The sequence below is a fragment of the Uranotaenia lowii genome, chromosome 3 (genome assembly GCF_029784155.1).
Source record: "Uranotaenia lowii strain MFRU-FL chromosome 3, ASM2978415v1, whole genome shotgun sequence".
NCBI lineage: Eukaryota > Metazoa > Arthropoda > Insecta > Diptera > Culicidae > Uranotaenia > Uranotaenia lowii.
Window position 1 is genome coordinate 153514109 of NC_073693.1, and position 15014 is coordinate 153529122.

The 15014-nt window shown below is 36.3% G+C and overlaps 1 protein-coding gene across 3 annotated transcripts in view; it reads left to right on the forward strand.

Moving 5' to 3' along the window:
* The window catches only part of LOC129751663 (LIM/homeobox protein LMX-1.2), an 85431-nt gene extending 77043 nt beyond the window's left edge, over positions 1-8388 (forward strand). For all 3 annotated transcript variants that reach the window (XM_055747307.1, XM_055747306.1, XM_055747305.1), the window contains exon 7: positions 7822-8388. In XM_055747307.1, coding sequence (XP_055603282.1) covers positions 7822-8369 — 548 coding nt within the window. In that variant the 3' untranslated portion in view covers positions 8370-8388. The remainder of the gene's footprint in view (positions 1-7821) is intronic.
* Positions 8389-15014: the final 6626 nt, after the last annotated feature.

A 15014-nucleotide genomic window follows, 5' to 3' on the forward strand; every position in this document is an offset into this window, starting at 1 on the left:
GAAATTATTTGTCGGTGGCTCGTTTAAACATTCAGGTACCACAATGTTCAAATGAAGGCGTAAGTGCAACATTATTGACGAACACGTTAGGCACTTTGTAAATACCACTTTGTAAATCGGACGACTACACATGATCACAAATATTTAAGTGCAGTGGTGGCAGTCATTCGTTACAAAAAAAAATCGGAGATAAATATGCTCAACCGATTTTTTTTCTAATCTTACTATTCGGCAAAATGCTAGTTCAGTTACTGACATTAAATAATAAAACCCGATTTAATACACTTGGCAGTGGATTGTAGCCTTTCTTACAGCTTGTAAATTATATTTGGATACACATGACACAAAATAGTAAACAAATGATAGTTTTATGAATTATAATTTTCATATGAATACCATAATTTAAAACTGATTGGAAATTTTTGAATGACTGAATTTTTTCAATTTCATCAATTTTGTCTATTTTGTCAATTTTCTCCATTTTGTCGATTTTATCAATTTTGTTAATTTTGCCAATTTTATCAATTTTGTCAATTTTGTTAGATTAGAAAATTATACTAATTTCGTCAAATGACTCAATTTGGTCAATTTTGCAATTTTGTCAATTTAGTTATTTTTCAATTTTGACATATAATAAATTTGGATCGATTTGGACAATTTTGTTTCATCCAATTTATCAATTATTTCATCAATTTTATCAATTTTTTTTGTAAATTTTGTCAATATATTTTGTCTTTTGTGTAATGTTTGTCTTTCATGTCATTTTTGTAATTTTTGTTGATTTTGTCATTTTTTGTCAATTTTGTCGATTTTTTCGATTTTGTCAATTTTGTCAATTTTGTCAATTTTGCCTATTATGTCAATTTTGTCAATTTTTTCAATTTTGTCAATTTTGTCAATTTTTTCATTTTTGTCAATTTGGTCAGTTTTGTCAATTTTGTCAACTTTAAAAATTTTGTATATGTTGTAAATTTGGTAAATCTGTAATTTTTTTAAATTTTATAAATTTTGCAAATTTTGTCAGTTTTGTCAATTTTGTCAATTTTGTCGATTATGTCAATTTTGTCAATGTTGTCAATTTTGTTAATTTTTTAATATTGTCAATTTTGTAAATTTTGTCCATTCTCTCAATTTTGTCAATTTTGTGAATTTAGTCAATTTTGCCAATTTTGCCAATTTTCACAAATTTGTCAATTTTTACAAATTTGTCAATTTTGTCAATGTTGTCAGGTTTGTCAATTTTGTCAATTTTGTAAATTTTGTAAATTTTTTCACTTTTGTCAATTTTGTCAATTTTGTCAATTTTGAATTTTTTTTTTCAATTTTGCCAATTCTGCCAGTTTTGTCAATTTTGTCAATTTTGTTAGTTTAGAAAATTATACTTATAAATTATAACTTCGTCAAATGACTCAAGTTGGTCAATTTTGCAATTTTGTCAATTTAGTTATTTTTCAATTTTGACATATAATAAATTAAGTCAAGTTTGTGATTTTCTTTTCCAATTTGGTTAATGTTGTCTATTTGGAAATGATCGATTTGGACATTTTTTGTCAGTTTCATCCAATTTATCAATTATTTCATCAATTTTATCAATAATGTTTGTAAATTTTGTCAAATTTTTTTGTCATTTGTGTAATGTTTGTCTTTCATGTCATTTTGGTAATTTTTGTAATTTTTGTTAATTTTGTCATTTTTTGTCAATTTTGTCGATTTTTTCAATTTTGTCAATTTTTCCTTTTTTTGTAAATTTTTTCAAGTTTGTCAATTTTGTCATTTTTGTCAGTTTTGTCAATTTTGTCAACTTTAAAAATTTTGTAAATGTTGTAAATTTGGTAAATCTTGTAAGTTTTGTAAATTGTGTAATTTTGAAAATTTTATAATTTTATAATTTTTTTAAATTTTGTAAATTTTGTCAGTTTTGTCAATTTTGTCAATTTTATTCATATTGTCAATTTTATTAATATTGTCAATTTTGTTAATTTTATTATTATTGTCATTTTTGTAAATTTTTTCCATTCTGTCAATTTAGTCAATTTTGTCAATTTTGTGAATTTAGTCAATTTTGCCAATTTTCACGAATTTGTAAATTTTCACAAATTTGTCAATTTTCATAAATTTGTCAATTTTGTCAATGTTGTCAGGTTTGTCAATTTTGTCAATTTTGTAAATTTTGAAAATTTTGTCACTTTTGTCAATTTTGTCAATTTTGTAAATTTCACCAATTCTGCCAGTTTTTTTTAAATTTTGTAAACTTTTCTCAGTTTTGTCAATTTTGTAAAATTTGTCAATTTTGTCAATTTTTAATTTTGTCAATTTTTGCAATTTTGTCAATTTTTAATTTTGTCATTTTGGACAGTTTTTTTTCTGTTTCATCAATTTTGACAATATGTTTTGTCAATGTTGTTAATTTTCTTAATAACAATTTATACTCGACAATATTTAAAATATGTATTTTTGATATTTGTCTTCAACAACTTGTCAGGATACATGCTACTACTAGATGAATTGATCCCAGTATGACATTATTTTTTTACAATAAGATTCTATTTTCCCTACCCAGCATGAGATCAGCAGCGGTATCGATTATTTCAAAAGGACGTACGGCCAAATGTTAACAAATCGAGTTGTCAGCTGGGTGAAAAAGTACCGTTCGAAGACCTTACAGCTAAATTTCTTATTTTGTCACCCCGAAATTTCCAAAAACCCGAATGGAGGGTGGGGGGGGGGGGGGGGGTGTTAGGTAGGGTTGGGTAAAAAAAAATTTTGAAATATTTTGAAAAAAAATCAAAAAAAGATTTCAAGATTAAAAATCAAATTTTGGAAGGTGGAAGATATTTCACCTTTTGTACTCTTGATTTTATTTTGATTTATTTTATGAAAAATTACTGGATTTATAGATTTTGTACAATGATGTAATATGCAGTTATGTTGCACACAAACTTTCGTGGTATTTATTCCAATTTATTTGTTTTTCGCATTATTTTTTTATTAAGCGCCTCCCCCCCTCGCGATGTTCCAACAGGATTTGATAAAATGTTCCGAAATTTCAAACGCGTTTTTCTCGTTCCGAGCTAACTGCTAGTTTCGCCCTTATGAAATGTTACGCTAGGTTTATTTACCTGATACGTGGAAGTGTTCAACTGTAGTGCCTATAGAAAAACAGAAAAATGCACGAGAGGAAACGTTATTCCGTCCTATAAATATGTTGGAAATCCAAGAAAAAGTGCTAGAATAAGCAGTAAAAAACAGTTTTTAAACTTTATTGAGTCCCAAGAAATACTTATTGCAGAGCAGTCTGGATTTAGGAAACAACATTCAACAGAAGCTGCTGTGAATTTGATAATTCGAAACTGGTAGATCAATATTGAAAATGGTAGCTACACAATTGCTGTGTTTTGGGATTTTAAGAGAGCATTTGAAACGATTGATCGGTTATTGCTGATAGATGTACTAGTGAGAGTTGGTATCAATGATACTTAACTGGTTTAAGAATTATTTAGATAACAGAATGCAAAGAACAAAATTTGGTTCATCTTACTCGCGATACAGAGAAAATAACTTAGGTGTCCCACAAGGAAGTGTCTTGGGTCCATTGTTATTTATACTGTACATCAACGACATGAAACAATGCCTACAGTACGGTCGTCTTAAGCTATTTGCGGATGATTCAGTCTCCTACTGGAGTGGAAATGACTTAGAGCTTGTTATTCAAAAAGCAAATGCTGATTTGAAAAATATTGCAGATTTCCTAAAACAGAGAAAGTTGTGTCTGAATCTCAATAAAACGAACTGGGTGATCATTGGCAACCGCAAAATTGGAGAGTGTTCAAACTTGTTGATTGATGGTTGTGCAATCAAAAGAGTACATCAAGTTAAATACTTAGGAGTACAGATAGATGAAAAGTTAAATTTTATAGCCTACATTGACTACACTATTAAGAAGATTGCCATGAAATATGGAATACTTTGTCGGATAAGCAGATATATGACTTTCTGGTCAAAAATTATCTACGTGAAATCTGTTATTATGCCACACTTTGATTATTGCGCTACAATATTGCTCCATGCATCAGACACGCAGACAAAGAGGCTGCAAAGAATACAAAACAAGATAATGCGAGTGGTGCGATGCAACCGATATACTCCTAGTGCTCTTATGCTTGATATGTTGCAATGGATGTCAGTAAAGCAGAGGATTGCTTACAACAGTATGATTTTTATCTATAAAATGAAAAAAAGGAATGTTACCATCCTATTTATTGGGCGGTCTGCAGTACGGAGTTGACATACTCGGATACAATACAAGCAGAGCCCGAGATTCCAGACTACCAAATACAAAAAAAGAGATGACCAAACGATCTGTGTTCTACAATGGACTGAAACTGTATAACAGCCTACCACGGAGCATCAAAGACAGTTCAAACTTGAATATTTTTAAGAAGCTGACTATAAATTACATAAAACATAGAATTTGAAACAAGGACTAATCTTTAAAAGGGTCACACAATAGTGATGAGGATCTGAGGAAACATCAGATAGAAATTTGTACGGTGATGGACATACGCGGGAGTAAGACGAACAAGTCGTACAGAAATTGACAACATAAGTAAACAATACATACCTAAGGATAAACTGTCACTTCTTCTTCAAAAGATGCGTATGGGGTGGAGGAAGGACCCAAATGGGCCTGTGGGACCATCACAAAAAAAATACATTTGGCGCGTTCGCCTTTTTCCAAATTTACTACAAAATTATCTGACAGATTCCCGCTTGCGTCGTAACCCTTCTAAAATTTTAGCACAAAACTATCGCGGTTTGAGCACAGGCTAAAAGTTTGAGTCAATGCTACTAAATGGAGAAATTTTGTGCGTATGATTCGGACGATGCTGAATGGCATGACCACTAACGACATAAGCTCGAGCGGTATGAGAGAAATTGTTTTCTCCAATTTTCGCAACCTTTGCTTGCGAATGGCGAATAGCGTTGGGCGAAGTTTCGAAGCCCGCCATCGCTGCAGAAGAATGCGATGTGGGATTCAAGACCCATCGATTGGAGATAACAACAATACTTAGAGGCGAATCTACCAAGCAAGCCTCTCTAATAAAATAAACTAAATTAAATTAACAACAATAATTTAATGAAAATACTTTAGAATACAGTTAGATTGATAATTTCTTTGCACATCATATGAATGATGAGCTCAAAAGCAAAGATGACTTTATCACTAGACTGAGCCGATTTTGGGTCATTTTTAAATTTCGTCGAATCTTCAAAAATCATAATAGTTCAAATTTACTTATGTAAACGTTTCATAAAAATTCTGCAAAAAACATGGGTGAGTTTTGAACCAAAACGAAACTTTTTGGACCCCAGGGTTTGAGAAATTCAAAAATTACCCCAAATCGACTCAGTCTATTGATCACTGTTTTATTCATGCCTCCAAATGTGACAGCTGTGATTCAACCCATGGTTCAGAAAGGTTATACAGTACTCTAAACTAAAAAAACATTCAAAAAAATTTACTGCGTATCATGGCTTGTGAAACCGATACAGGTCATAGCTTGAAGAACATTTTGTTGAAGGACGTATGTTTTTGGATGCACGATACCTGGGATGAAGTACAACGTATGGTAATTCAAAGATAGTGGAAAAATGGAGTTATTTTCGAAGACAAACTTCTTCACAAAGCAGAGGTTCCCTTGGATCCTTTTTTTAAATGAAAAAAGTAGCAATAAAACAATTTTGCCACATGACATGGAGGAGAGATATGCTAGCAAAGCGTTTACCGATGAAAAATTTTTGAGTTTGACGTTGGATTATCAGTCAGAAATGGACGAGGACTTCGAAGCATTGGAGCCATTGAAAATTATCAAAATACGTTTATAAAACTTAGTAGAATTAAGTGGTAAACCCTAAGTATGGTTCAAATGATTAAACGTGCGTATTGCAATTGTTTATAACGAAAATATATTTGTCCGCTTGCTTGTACGGCGATCTCCCATAGTGCACTGCTGTAAACTACAAATTTTAAGAGATACAATGATAAATAATTAACAGTAGTTTTCGAAAATTTGTAGCATTTTTTATTTTCAAAAAATTAAAAAAAAAAGAAGCATTTCTTCGGGGAGTGATGAGTCTGACGTTTGAGAGAAAACAGTAGTAACATTTGTGATGGTTTGCGATAGATTTAAAAATTCCTAAAACACTTATTAAACTTGTTTATCCAATCCATAAATTATTTTTTTTCAATTTAATAAATCATTTTTGAATATTTAAAAAATGAAGGCAAATTTTAGTTTCAGTAGTGATACTTAATGTTAGATTTAAATAGGGAATAATATTAGAGGAAAAGATACAAAATAATTCCATTAGCTTATAGAAGGAGGGTAGAAGAAAGGCTTGATAGTTTTCATCACACTAGTCAAAAGTGTCCCCGATCATATCCTTCAACCCAAACCTCAATACAAAAATTGTTTTGCTAGGATACAAAGGTGACCTCGTTCCTTAAGCACAAGATTGATTTTTCATCCCTTTCTACCTCTTCCAATCTAGGATGTGGCCGGCGCCGTTATTGATGGTAAAAGAGAGAGCATTAAGTTTGAGTATTGTGAATGTGCTGCTATTCCCAGGCTCCATTCATTTGACGTCGAACAAAACTGATGGCCTCTGTCACTCACGGAGTAGCAACCAATATAGCAACCATTGGCAATGTGGAACTCGTTCTACTGAGCCACGCCTGCGATCGTGGAATTCGAAATGTATTTACATATTTCCATAATAATATTTTCCAAATAACGAAAGCATTTTTAAAAATATTCTAATTTAAAAATTGCATTGGTAAATTCATACGAAAGAATTTTTGAATTCAATGATTAAAGGTGGATGTGAGTAGTCAAACAAGCTAAGCTATTGGGTCTCGCACGGTGTTTTTACTTTGGTTTTATCTGGAGCAACTTAAAAGCTCCATTTTTAAAAGAATGGGCAGCATGATCATAACAAATAACATACTGATTACCGAACAAGTTTATTTGTAAAACGGTGTAATGAGACCGTTTAATCACAATGCCAAAGGGCATCGGTACATTGTTCACATGTTAATCCTAACAATTTGCAACGACAATGTGCAGCTTTTTTATACGAACGAGGCTCATCGTTGGAATGCATACAAACAACATAAAACATAAACATTGTGAACAGGCGAGAATGAAAAAACTTTCGCCAATAAAGGATATCCACCGGGCTTTGTCCCAACATATTGTTTTAGCAAGCACCGCCGCACTGCTTTGCGGGTTCGGGAATGTTCGTAGGTTTCATCCGGATGTTTTCTGTTCGTTGTGACAAATCGCTCATAAATATTTATGTTTTTTATCAAACACCTATCCCCTGTCCCTTAACTGGAGGGCTCGTCTCACATGGCTGTCCCTCCCGTTGAGCATCCTGTTGGATAAATCTGCAGCACGTACGGTTGGCAAAAAAGTGTGTAGCTATCCGACTCTGATCTCTGTTGGTCGGGCTGAGTTTGCGGCTCAAAAACACAAACTGGCTAGATAAAATCGTTTGTACTTTTATGTAGGATATGAGTTTGTTTTGTTGGTACACATGCTGTTGCTGAAAGCGGGCGGTTAATCCGGTACTAACACCGTAATTCACTGACATCGCTCAAAGTAGTGTTTTATTACTTTTTGACTTCCTTGACACGCATTATTTTTTCTTAAATAGTGCACATCTGGGAATTATTTAAATAGTGGTTATATTGAAACGCAGAGTAAACTTCTATCATCAATTTGTTTACTGATTGATATTTCCGATTTCTGTTTGCAGATCCATCGAACATTGTGAAAAGCGAGAATGTTTCGCTCAGCACGATGATGGGCATGGAGTACCCTTCACTGCAACAACTGACAACTGCGAGCCTTTCGATGAATGCTGCACCCCACGCGCCCTTGCTGAATCCGATCGATCGGCTCTATTCCATGCAAAACTCATACTTCAATAGCAACGCAGATGGTCATCAAACAGGCGCCGGCGGAACACCGGAACAGCAACCGCCTCCTCCTCCTCAGTCGGCCGGTGGTGCGGCCAATCTGCCACACCACGTCCACAGCCAGCAACAGCAGCAGCAGCACCATCTCCAACATCATCCGCCGCCTTCGCATCATGCATTGCCAAGTGGTGTAGTGCTTCATCATCCGTCGGGCGGGTCTCCGAACGGGACCGGAACTTCGATTGGCCCCATCCCACCGCCAGCACATCAGCAATCAAATCACGGCCAACATCCTTTACATCCACTCCAGCAGCATCAGCAGCTTCACCTTCATCATCCGCTTCATCACCATCATCATCATCCCCCACCCCATCAGCAGCACTAACCGTAAATCAATCAAATTCATTTGCAAAACATGTGATTTTACAGTCGGAAATGCGCTTCGATTTATGCTTACCGAAACATATTGACAGCAAGTCGAGATTTGAAATCGTTCACCCCAATCACGCTGCTTCCTGAATGAGATTATTTTTTAAAGATTTTATGTTTGCGTAGTTGATGATAGATAAGTTTGAAAATTCAAATTTAAAGACAATTTAACTGTAGCACGTTTTTATGCGTCAGGGCGACTCCATGGGTTACTTATTTGCGGCTGTTAAACTTAGCTCCAAGATTCCAAACTGTATCATTTCTGTATCAATTTATATAGGGTAAGAACACTATATATTGAACACCATCTTTGGGATTCAACACATTTGTGGCCAATAAATAATAACGAAAGGTTTTTCTGATAAAATTTTGATAGCGTAGCTTAAGTTTATTTCTCTGCTTCGAATCGATATATTTTTTTCGTTGAAATATTTTCTAAAATTATTATTTAAGCCTTTTTATTGAAAATTACTTTTGTCCCAATGATTAAACACAATGAATCAAATATTGAACAGGCAATGTTCTAATTATTGAACACGTAAATATTGAATATCATTGCATGTATTCAGGGGTATTTCGCTTGATAGTATGCCTTGCAGGGGCGATTTTGGTTGAGCTAGCAACCAAGAAACAGTTTGTTTACATTTCCAAACACCAACCGATGTTTGTTCAATAACTGGTACATGCATTTCTTTACGAAACGAGTACTGCAAGATTGAACGTTCAATAATTGAAACATTGGCGTTTTCTGTGATCCAATGATTGAACACTTTAATTTGTCAAATTTTAAGAAAATAACGATAATAAAGGCTGCCAATCTTCCAGAAATCATTCAAAAAGACTTACTTTAAAACACTCATATCATTATCTTAGACGTTTTTAGTCTTTTATCCAATTTTTCCCCCAATAAAAAATAGGCTGTTTTCTTCATCCAGTCGAAAAACCAAGCCAAAATTTGAACACATATTCAAGTTTCAGTGACTGTGGCTTTAAGAGTCCGAGATTCTTGATAAAAATTTGAACATAGGTATAATATGCTTCAACAGTAGCACAATGAATTTTGATTCATTTTTCTACTGTATATTATTGTTTTAATCAGTTAATGTTTTACTAGTGTTCAATATCTGGTACCTGTTCAATAACTAGTGCTTCTACCCTACCACTTTTATTTAAAACAGTTGATTTTGAAGTGGTATAATACGAATGGATCAAAGTAATCATTGTCAAAATCTGACGCAAAATTTTCAAACTCAATTTTTTTGAGAATTTAATGTCTAGATACAAAAGCATTAAAAAATAGTGATGAATCAATATTTTCGTACTTGCGGGTTTGAAAATTGTGGACGGATCTGCAAGACACAAGTAAATCTAAAATTTCCGACAAGGATGTGAACTTGTGGTAAAGTTTAGAAGTGGAATCCGTAATCATAGGTTTTCTGCTAAGTAGATCTGAACTTTAAAGAGTGTCCACGATAAAATTGCCACACACAAAATTGATTCTCAAAATTCGAGTTTTCATCCGATTGCCATCAAATTTCAGGGATTGAAAAATAACTATTAAAATTCATTTTATCATTTTACTTGTATTTTATTTACAGTCCATACACAAATGCCAGCATTTTGGCCTCAACCCCGGCAAAAAGATTCTGCACAACCTGTGAATCAACCGTTTTTTGCATGTAAACCCATACGAGCCTCAACTGTCTTCACTACCTTAGGTCGTTTAAGAAAGTGCTGCTTCATAACCGCCGAGTACTTCTCGATGGGGCGGAGCTCCGTAGTGTTGGAAGGGTTGAACGTTTTTGGCACGAAATTGAGCTTACTGTCCGCACGTCCTTGGAGTAGCACAGATAATTTTTTTGACTATTACGTTTCACTGAAACTGCAACCATTAAAATAAAACAACCTGTAATTAACCAAACCTGACATTTTAAATTGTTTTCCTTAAAAGTTAACGAAGATTCATTTAATATTACAGCAAATGTCCTGTAAAAAAGTTGTACACTTAAAATGAAATGTCACGTAATTTGTTTTTCGACCTGTTAAATTACGGTAAATGTCCTGCTCCTTTTTGTTACAGGACATTTGCGTAATCTTACAGGAAATAATTTTTGCTGTGTAGTGGCATGAGGCCAAATCCGGCCAGAAGATTGTTAGTACGTTGTGGGCCTTCAGGAGAGGAAGCAGCCGCTTCTGGAGGTACTATTTCATGTACACCTGTCCGTTCATCGTGTTCTTGGGTCACGAAAGGTGCGCTCCGCTTCCCGCACGTGCAGATGGCTTGCCAAACCAGGAATTTATTCGCGAAATCGGACATCTTCTGAGGGCGGACATGCTCCGGAACGTTGAACTTATCCTTGGCCGTGAAAAATAGGTTGCCGGGGATCTGTTTGAAGTCGGCCTTCACATATGTTTCGTCGTCCATGATGTAGCATTTAACTTTCGTCAGCATGTTGAGGTATAATTTCCTGGCACGGGTTTTTGCGGACTTGTTCTGCTTCTCGTCGCGATTAAGGGCCTTTTGTACCTTGAACGTTCTAAGCCCAGCCTTAGTTTTGGCCTTCTGGACATAACTTGGGCTTAGGTGCACATCCAGAACAGAAGCGTTCGGGTTTCGGTTGAAGGCCCCAACTATGCGGATGTGATTTTTGGTGTTGTACGGAATACTTTTTCCTTCACTTCTGGACTTCCGATCGGTGGTCAATCGTTCCTCGAACTGCTTAATCACTCGCGGCACTGTGGAATTCGCGATTCCCAACGTTTTAGCGATGGAACGATGCGAGAGATCCTTGTTCTCGTGATGAATACGCAACATTTCATCACGCACGAGCTGTTCTTTCAACTCCATTTCCGCGAGTTTTGATCACAGGATTCAAAACTTGCACGATGTAAACAATGCACTATGAACTAAATCCACCCAAATTTTCATTAAATTCTACCCAATGGTTAAAAAGTTAGAGCAATTTCATAGCGTGGGAATTTCATTGTGGACAACCTTATCATCCAAATCCAAAGCTTAGAATTATTACTTCATATTTTTTAAAAGTTCTGTCAAATTAATTCAATAGTTTTTTTAAATTGAAATTATCGTGTATTTTCAAGAGTGTCAATATTTTTTTTACATTGCCAACAGATATTTAAATAATTTTAAATATGTTTATAGAAGAACTCAAAGCAAGAAATTGAGCATGTTTTCAAGTTTGCTTAAATTGTTTTATCTGAAACAACTGGTTGTCTTACAATAGCATCAAATAAAATAAGAAGAAGAAGAATTACAAAAACTATGACATCAATTGGTGAGACCCAACCATTTTTAAGCTTAATATTCATATGTTCAAAAATAACAAAACATTTTAAAAGTGGTTAATTTCGTTCAAGGAATTAAATAGTAATTTTTCTTTAAGAGCAAGTTACTCGTGTCGGCAAAAAATGGTGAAATTTTTTGCAAAAATGTGTTTTTACACCACTATTTCTATTTCAGCCGTCTGTGGTAGAAATATAGCTACTTTTGCATGACAGCATGCGAAAATAGAACACGTTTTGTAAAATAACTTTAAAGCCGCAGGTCTTGAAAATGTTTTTCCATGGTAAAGTTTTCAAAATGTGCTACAAGACCAGTGTCAAAATGTTTACCATTTTTTCCCAACACGAGTGAGTGAACTTGTTCTAATAGTGTTTAGCTTCTATTTTATTTTGTAATTCAAATATGTAAATTAATGCGCCAGCAGCATTGTATCCAGGTTTCCCTCGGTCTTCCTCTTCAGCATCCTTTAGAGCTGCTTGTCGTCCAGGGCCATCGGCCGTCCCGAAACGCCTTCTTTCGATACTCTGAGTGTTATCCTAGAGCTTCAAGACGTTTAAGGTGCCAAACCTGAAGTATCCGGTATCCACTAATGGCCGTAAGCTGTCAGTTTTCGACGCGGCGGACTATCGTTCTTTGAACGCGAACGTTTCAAAACAATCAAAACGGAGTAGCATCACGGTTTTCGCCACAACAACAAGTTTGACCGATAGAAGCGTCAATTTTTTTCTGGAAACTCATGGATAGTCATGATTGACGCTGTATGAGATTTTTTTTCAGTGCGTGGAAAGGTAAACCCATGAAAAATCGAGCAATTATGTTGTTGGAATAGTAACCATTGACTTACATCGTTCTTAATAAACTTATTCTGTTATCATTGGTTGCTTAGCAAAATAAACAAGTTGAAAAATTTTCTCAAGAAAATGGAAAATTCGAGAAACATCAAGACCAGAAGCAGTTCTGTGGCTCTTTCCATACGGGAAATTCTACGAGGTTCAGAGAACTACAGTTCTTGGGCTTTCGCGACCAAGACGGTCCTTATTAAGGGACGGACCTGGTGCGCAGTGAAAGCGAGAAACGATGAAGATCCGGCGGTGAGCGACGAGGTTTCCGAGCAAGCATTGGCCACGATATGTCTGAGCATCGACCCGAGTATCTACGGATTGGTCAGAGATGCGAAGATGGCGAAGGAAGCATGGGACAATCTTCCAAGACCGTACAAGGACGATGGCTCAACCAGAAAAATCGGACTTTTGCGAAAGTTAACGGCAATCCGATTGGTTGGCGCGGAGCGTGAAAAAGAGGTGATATGCAAATCGACGCAGGAATATGTCAACGAGCTTTTTACCACAAGTCATCAATTGATCGAGGTTGGTTCCAAAGTCAACGACACGTGGCTCGCAAGTTTGCTGATGAAGGGATTACCAAAACGCTACGAACCTATGATTCTTGGACTGGAATCATCTGGCATCAAGCTGACAGCGGACATTGTTAAAGCCAAGATTCTTCAAGATGTGAAGGTGTGTGATTCACAATCTCTCTCACGTGAAGAAGCATTTTATTCAAACCCGAAAGCGCAGACGCAGGGCGGTGAGAAATCGTCGATAAAATGTTACCGTTGCAATAAATTGGGCCATTATGCGTCCGAATTCAAGCAGCAAGGTGAGAGGAAAAGATCCACGAAATCGGGGCGAGACGGAAAGCAAAGCGGACATGCAGCATTCTTCGCTGCGTACAACACAGTGGAGGCGTGTACGAGACCGGAAGAGTGGATATTTGATTCTGGAGCCACCACTCATCTTTGCCGGAATAGGAACGTTATGCAAGAAACCACTAGTATGTCTGGCAGTATCAACGTGGCGAACAATTACGTTGTACCTGTTGTGGCGAAAGGATCTGTCAAATTAGACGCCGATTGCGATGGTAAGAAATGTGAACTGTCCATCAGCAATGTTTTGTGTGTTCCAGAGTTGGCGATCAACCCTGCAAAGTATTGAGTCCAGAAAAGGAGGTCGTTGCAATCGGAAAGAAAACTGGCGGTCTGTACAAGTTGAAAGTACGCACCGAGTCGGCGAATTTGGTTCAAGCCCGGAATAATTTCGAACTATGGCACCGACGGTTAGGTAATTTGTCCGTTGGTAACATGCAGCGTTTAACCGGAATGGCAACATGAATCAATTACAACAGTTGCACCCAACTGAAGTGTGTTCCATGTATCGAAGGAAAACACAGTCGAAAATCATTCAAATCGAAGGGTGGAAGAGCAAACTGTGTGTTGGAATTGATTCATACGGATTTGTGTGGCCCCATGGAGACGAAATCGATCGGAGGATGCCGATATTTTCTTACGTTTGTGGATGACGCTAGCAGAAAGGTTTTCATCTATTTTTTGAAAACGAAAAGTAAGTTTTTGGTGCTTTCAAAGACTTTAAATCGTATGCTGAAAACCAAACTGGTGAGACTATCAAGTGTCTCAGATCCGACAATGGCAGAGAATACTTCAATAGCAACATGGAAGAGTTTCTTCGTCAAGCAGGTATCCGTCATGAAACCAGTGTTTCTTACACTCCCCAGCAGAACAGGTTAGCCGAGCGGATGAACAGAACGATTGTCGAACGAGCTCGGAGCATGCTGTGTGACGCCAAATTGAAAAAACGATTTTGGGCGGAAGCTGTGGCTACGGCTTCCTACATCATCAATCGTTCGCCGATGTCGGAATTGAAGGTAACACCCGAAGAAAAGTTCACTGGCAGGAAACCGGATTTGGCCCACCTTCGAGTATTCGGTTCGGAGGTTATGGTACGAGTTCCAGACGAAAAAAGGAAGAAGTGGGACCCAAAATCGGAGAAGTGTCTCTTCATGGGATACAGCGAAAATTCCAAGGCGTATCGCGTTTACCATCCAAAGAAAAGAAACGTGATAGTGAGCCGCGACGTTATTTTCCTGCATGAAGGTGTTTCCGTTCACGATGAAGAGGCCTCAGCAGAAGTTGATCCTAAGCTGGTCTGAAGCGGTCCAGATACGACACTTGCGTTTACTTCAAAATAGAAAATAAATCGATTTTGATTGTAGCCGTGTATGTGGACGACTTGTTAATATTTTCGAACAACGAGTGGATGAATTGAAAAGGACTCTGGAAAGCAAATTCCAGATGAAAGATTTGGGTCTGGCGACCAAGGTCCTAGGATTTCGAGTCACCAGAACCACGGACGAGGTGATGCTAGATCAAGAGCATTACATAGATGATCTTCTTAATCGGTTCGGTGTTGTTGATTGTAATACTGCGACTACCCCTGCCGA